Source organism: Eimeria acervulina, genomic scaffold (assembly GCF_000499425.1).
Source record: "Eimeria acervulina Houghton genomic scaffold, Eah_scaff1827, whole genome shotgun sequence".
NCBI classification, from domain to species: Eukaryota; Apicomplexa; class Conoidasida; order Eucoccidiorida; family Eimeriidae; genus Eimeria; species Eimeria acervulina.
The window spans coordinates 1-5218 of NW_013548898.1; the positions used below are offsets into that span (position 1 = coordinate 1).

The 5218-nt window shown below is 47.2% G+C and overlaps 1 protein-coding gene across 1 annotated transcript; it reads left to right on the forward strand.

The window, feature by feature from the left end:
- Positions 1 to 926: 926 nt before the first annotated feature.
- EAH_00063420 (aspartate aminotransferase, putative) lies at positions 927 to 4356 on the forward strand (the record flags this gene model as incomplete). The annotated part of the gene is made up of 6 exons (XM_013393127.1): positions 927 to 1008; positions 1480 to 1633; positions 2177 to 2267; positions 3596 to 3691; positions 3898 to 3997; positions 4313 to 4356. The coding sequence occupies 6 exons, from the start codon at positions 927 to 929 to the stop codon at positions 4354 to 4356; spliced, it is 567 nt and encodes a 188-aa protein (XP_013248581.1).
- Between the last annotated feature and the right edge of the window lie 862 nt (positions 4357 to 5218).

Sequence of the window (5218 nt, forward strand, 5' to 3'; positions counted from 1 at the left end):
CAGAGGCAAAAGGAGACTGGAGGAGGAAGAAAGAGGCCGACAGACACAAAGCGAAACAGGCAGGGACAGGAGGAGACGGAAAAAAGATAAAGGAAATGACGGGAGGAAACAGAAGCAAGCAAAGACAGGAGAAGAGATGAGGGGACAGCTTACACCCTCACCACTCCCATAGGAGGCAGTTTCATCCATGAACATTCAGTATTATTTATTAATGATATAAAACAAAATAAAAGTTACTATTGTTTAATTATTTTAATAAGAAGGGATAATAATATTACGATACTGTTGCATTAGTTAATAATGTGAATTTGTGTTATATTGAACGCTGCGAGTGTTTCCTTTTGGAGACAGATGGGCAGCCCCAACAAACGGAGACAGCGCCTTTTCACTGTCTTATTGATGAAGAAAGCCCTTCCCCGTAAGGAGACAGACACCCCAACGCGAGGGCACAGCTCTTCTGTAGAACAAAGGAGAACTGTCTCCTCAGACAAGAGAGAAAAGGGACAACTGTGTACAACTGTCTCCTTTCAAGAGGAGAAAGGTGCAACTGTCTCCATAGAACTGGGAGAAACGGGACAGATAAGTGAACCTAGAAAAGGGAGAAAGGAGACAGATAAGTGTTTCCGTAGAAGGGGACATATAAGTGTCCCGTTAGAAACGCCGAAAGGGACAACTGTCTCCTTTTAAGGAGAACAGTGCCGCCTCCCAACGGTACTCCGCAGCGATCGATGGAAGTGTTTGCAAAAGCCTCCCCGCTGCTCTGTGCACCACTTGAGGGTCGTGACTATGCTGCAGTTGCTGCTTTTTATCTGTCTCCTTATCTGTCTCTATCTTTTCCTGTCTCCCTTTCTGTCTGTCTGTTGGCCTCCCCGGCTCGCGGCGACATAAAGGCAAATGCTGGGTATATGAGGCTTCAAATAGCGCACATGGTGGTTACAGAAACAGAAAGGAGAAAAAAGAAGACGAAAGGAGACAGAAAAGAGACAAGAGAAGGAGACAGCTCTCCTCGTAAGCCCCAGCTGTGCTCGGCGTCTCTAAAGGGCCGTCTTTGCTGCGTGATAGAGTAATAAAAAGAGTTGTTAGTTGCATTAACTTATACATACGCCCATAAAAAAATAAAAGGGAGACAGAAGCAGCAGAAGAGGCTACGGAAGGAGACAGTTGCTGCTGCTGTGTTGCTGCTGCTCTCTTGCTTCCTGCTGCAGCTCGATGGCTGCTCTGCTGCCCGTGTGTGTATGTTTAGGTTCATTTATCTCCTTCTGCTGTATATTTGTCTCTTTAATAAGGGTTTATTCGGTGTTGCATTTAATCCAGAAGAAAACAAAGCAGATTTGCTGTTGCTTCGGGTGTCTAGGCACTTGTTGGGCGATTACGATTGGTGTGTAGGAGTATCACGATTGTGTGTAGATATTTGTTGTTGCTTCTTTGCTGCTGTCTCTTTTTCTTTGTTTTAATATCTTCTTTCGGGTGTCTCCTCAGCTGAAAACATGTCTCTCTTCTCTTCTGTCCCCGTCGCCCCCCCTGATCCTATCTTAGGCACCGCGCTGGCCTTTAAGGCTGACCCCAGCCCTCAGAAGATTAATTTGGGTATAGGTGCATATAGGACAGATGAAGGGAAGCCTTATGTCTTCTCGTATGCTCTCTACCCTATACCCTCCCTATATACCCCCCATCCCCTTGTCTCCTAATGGAGAAGACACCTCAAGCAAGGAGACAGAGAGACACCTCATCGAGCTGCTTTCATTTTATGCTGCTGGGCTTTCATATGCGGGGGGTACGGGCAGCGAGATATGGAGATGCTTTGAGCCTAGAGAGAGAGAGACGGAGAGACCGATAGAGAGACAAATAGAGACAGATATACAGACAGAGACAGACACACATAGAGAGATAGACACAGATATAGACACAGACGGGAAGAGGGAGTGAAAGGTACAGAAAGAGAGGGAGGAAGAGAAGCAGAGAGAGTACGGAAGGGGAGGCAGAGAAGGAGACAGAGGCAGCCGAACTAGGGAGACACCAAAGGAACATGAACAGAGGGACAGGTGGAGAGGGCGAGGCAGAACACTTGTGCAGTACATCACCCCAGCAGTAGCCGCCACTTGTCGTGTCCGTTAGGGTTTAGGGTTTAGGGTTTAGGGTTTAGGGTTTAGGGTTTAGGGTTTAGGGTTCTTCGCAGGGTTGTGCGGAAGGCTGAGGCGGAGATACTTAAGGATGAGAGTCTGGACAAGGAGTACCTCCCGATAGACGGCCTCCCAGAACTAAAACAGGTAGGCCCTCCCCTACATCAGCAGCAACAGTAACAGCAGCAGCAGCAGCAGGAACAGCTGTAGCAGCAGCAACAGCACCAGCACAAGCAGCAACAGCAACAGCAACAGCAACAGCACCAGCATCAGCAGCAACAGCAACAGCAACAGCATCAGGAGCAGCAGCAGCAGTAGTAGGGGTGTCGCTGGGCGCGCTTGCTTCTGCAGCTGGAGCGGCTGACAGGCGTTACCTGTTGTGAAGGGCGCTTAGCGGGATGCTCAATTTTTTCTTTTTTTCTTTTGTCTTTTTGTGTCTCCTTTTATCTCTTTCTGTCTCCTGCTGTCTCCTTTTGTCTCTTCGTCTGTCTCCGGGTGTCTCGTTTTGTCCTCTCCTGTCCCCCCCTGTCCCCTTGGGTCTCTTTCGGTCTCCTTTTTTCTCCTCCTCCTCCCTCGTACTGTTTGATGTCTACTCAACTGTCTCCTTGCGTGTCCGGATGTATCGTTGTCTCCTCGTCCTGCCTCCTTTTGCCTTCTTTTGTTCCCTCAACTGTCTCCTGAGGTGTCTGTCTCCTTTTGTCGCCTCCTCCTCCCTCCCCCTGTCCCTATGTGTCTCTCCGTGCCTCATCAGCTGTCTTTCTGTTTCTCCTTATCTGTCTCTTACTGTCTGATTGACTGTCTCCTTTTGGCTCCTCTCCCCTTTATACCTCCTTTTGTGTCTTCCTAACTGTTTCCTCAAGCGTCTGTCTCCTTGGCTGTCTGCCCTCTTGTGTTGCTTCCTTATGTCTCCTCTTGTTTTGTCTGCTCAACTGTCTGTTCGTCTCTCTCCTTCTGTCCCCTTCCTCCTCTGTGTATTTTTTTCCTTCTCCCTCCTCTTTATGTCTCCGCATCTGTCTTCTTCTGTCTCCTCAGTGTGTCTCCTCACCTGTCTCCTCCTGTCTCCTCTGCGTGTCTCCTCACCTGTCTCCTCTTGTCTCCTCCTGTCTCCTCCTTGTGTCTCCTTTTAATCAGCTGACTCAATCTCTTCTCTTTGGCGCGGACTGCGCAGCTGTCTCCCAAGGGCGAGTGGCCTCATCTCAGTCGCTTTCAGGGACAGGGGCATTAAGAATCATTGGAGACTTTATTAAACACTTCCTCCCCGATTGCCAGGTAAACCTTAATTAAGGTTTAGGGTTTAGGGTTTAGGGTTTGAGGGTTGGGGGTTGTTGAGGTTTGGGGAACAGAGGCAGACCAGCCGCACACTGCACAATCGAGCGGGTTCGACGGGGAGGGGGCTGACCTGCGACAAGATGAAGGTTTAGGGTTTAGGGTTTGGGGCTTAGGGTTTACAGTTTAGGTTTGCTTGCGGAGCGCAGACCGTGTTTCTCAGCAACCCCACCTGGTCCAACCACCACAATGTCTTTGGCCCAGGATCGGGTCTCACCATACGAGAATATCCTTACTGGGATGAGGTGAGGTGTAGTCCATCTAGGGTTTAGGGTTTAGAGGGTCTCCATACGAGACTATCCCCACGGAGATGTGCTGCAGGACAACCCCGTTAGGGTTTAGGGTTTAGGGTTTTCATCGGAATGTCTTGGGTTTCGTACTTCGCGTATTCTGTGAGGTTTGGCGACAGGCACCTAGGGTTTAGGGCTTAGGGTTTAGGGTTTGCGTGCAGGCTACGAAGGGGGTGGACTTCGATGGGCTGATAAAGGCACTTAAGGAGGCTCCTCCCAAGTCGGTTGTTGTGTTGCATGCATGCGCACACAACCCCACAGGTGCGTACGTACACCCCAACAGAAGATGGAGAGACGCCCAAAGCCCTAGTTGTTTAGCCCTAAATCCCCTCTTTATAATTAACCGTGCAGCTGTCTCTCTCTGCAAGGAGACACCATGGAATAGTGGCGGTACATCTGCTGCTGCTGCAGCGGTAGTAGTAGTAGTAGTAGCAGCAGTGGTAGCAGCGGTGACAGCGGCAGTTCTTTTCTTTTTTTGTCTCTCGACGTCTGCTGCGTCTCTAGTATGTCGTGCGCTCAGTGATGTCTCCTTCCTGTCTCCTTTGTTTGTGCATGCGTGTGTGCTTATATATCCAGCACAAGGCTGCCTGTATATTGTACATTTGTGCCCTGAACCCTAAGACCCTAAAACGTATAGATGTACACACAACTGTTCCTGCAGGCATGCACTTGCTGCGTATATCTGCATGCGTTCTGCGTATGCGTGTGTTTGTTTGTGTGCTTGTTTTGTTCTTTTCTTTGTTTTGTTTCTTTTGATTGTTCGTTTTTGTTTGGTGTGTTCGTTCGTTTGTCTGTTCGTTTGTTTCTTTGCCTGTTTGCTTGCTCGCTTGCTTCTTTGCTCGTTTGTTTGCTTCTTTGTCTGCTTGTTTGTTTGCTTGTTTGCGTGTTTGTTTGTTTATTTATTTGTTTGTTTGTTTGTTACGTTGGTGGACATACGAGAAAACAGTGCAAGACAGCAACATCAATTCGCCCTTCACGTAGAATAGAGGATATTGTTATAAATGGTTGTCTTCTGGTTTCATTTGTTTATGCGCGTATTCATGCATATATACATATGATATTTATGTTAATATAGTTTTATTCATCTGCTTAAATGAATATGTGGATTTCCGTTTGTAGGTTTACTTTGTTTCTCCGTACCCACAGAAATATACATGCATATCATCATTATGTGCATACATAAATATACATACACATATATATATACATACATATATACATATATACATATATATGCGTGTATGGATTTATAACGGTGTATTCATAGCTGCATGCACATTCAAATAGATATGCATAGAGGGAGAGAGCGAACGAACGAGATAGGGAGGGGGGGAGATAGTGTTAATAAATAGGTGAAAGTGCATTATCCCTTTTGAGTGCATTATCCCATTTGTTTCTTGGCTCTTTTCTTCTGTATCTGTTCCAAAGGGATACGGAGAGCAGCTACCACTCGCATGTAGCTTCTTATATATATATATATAT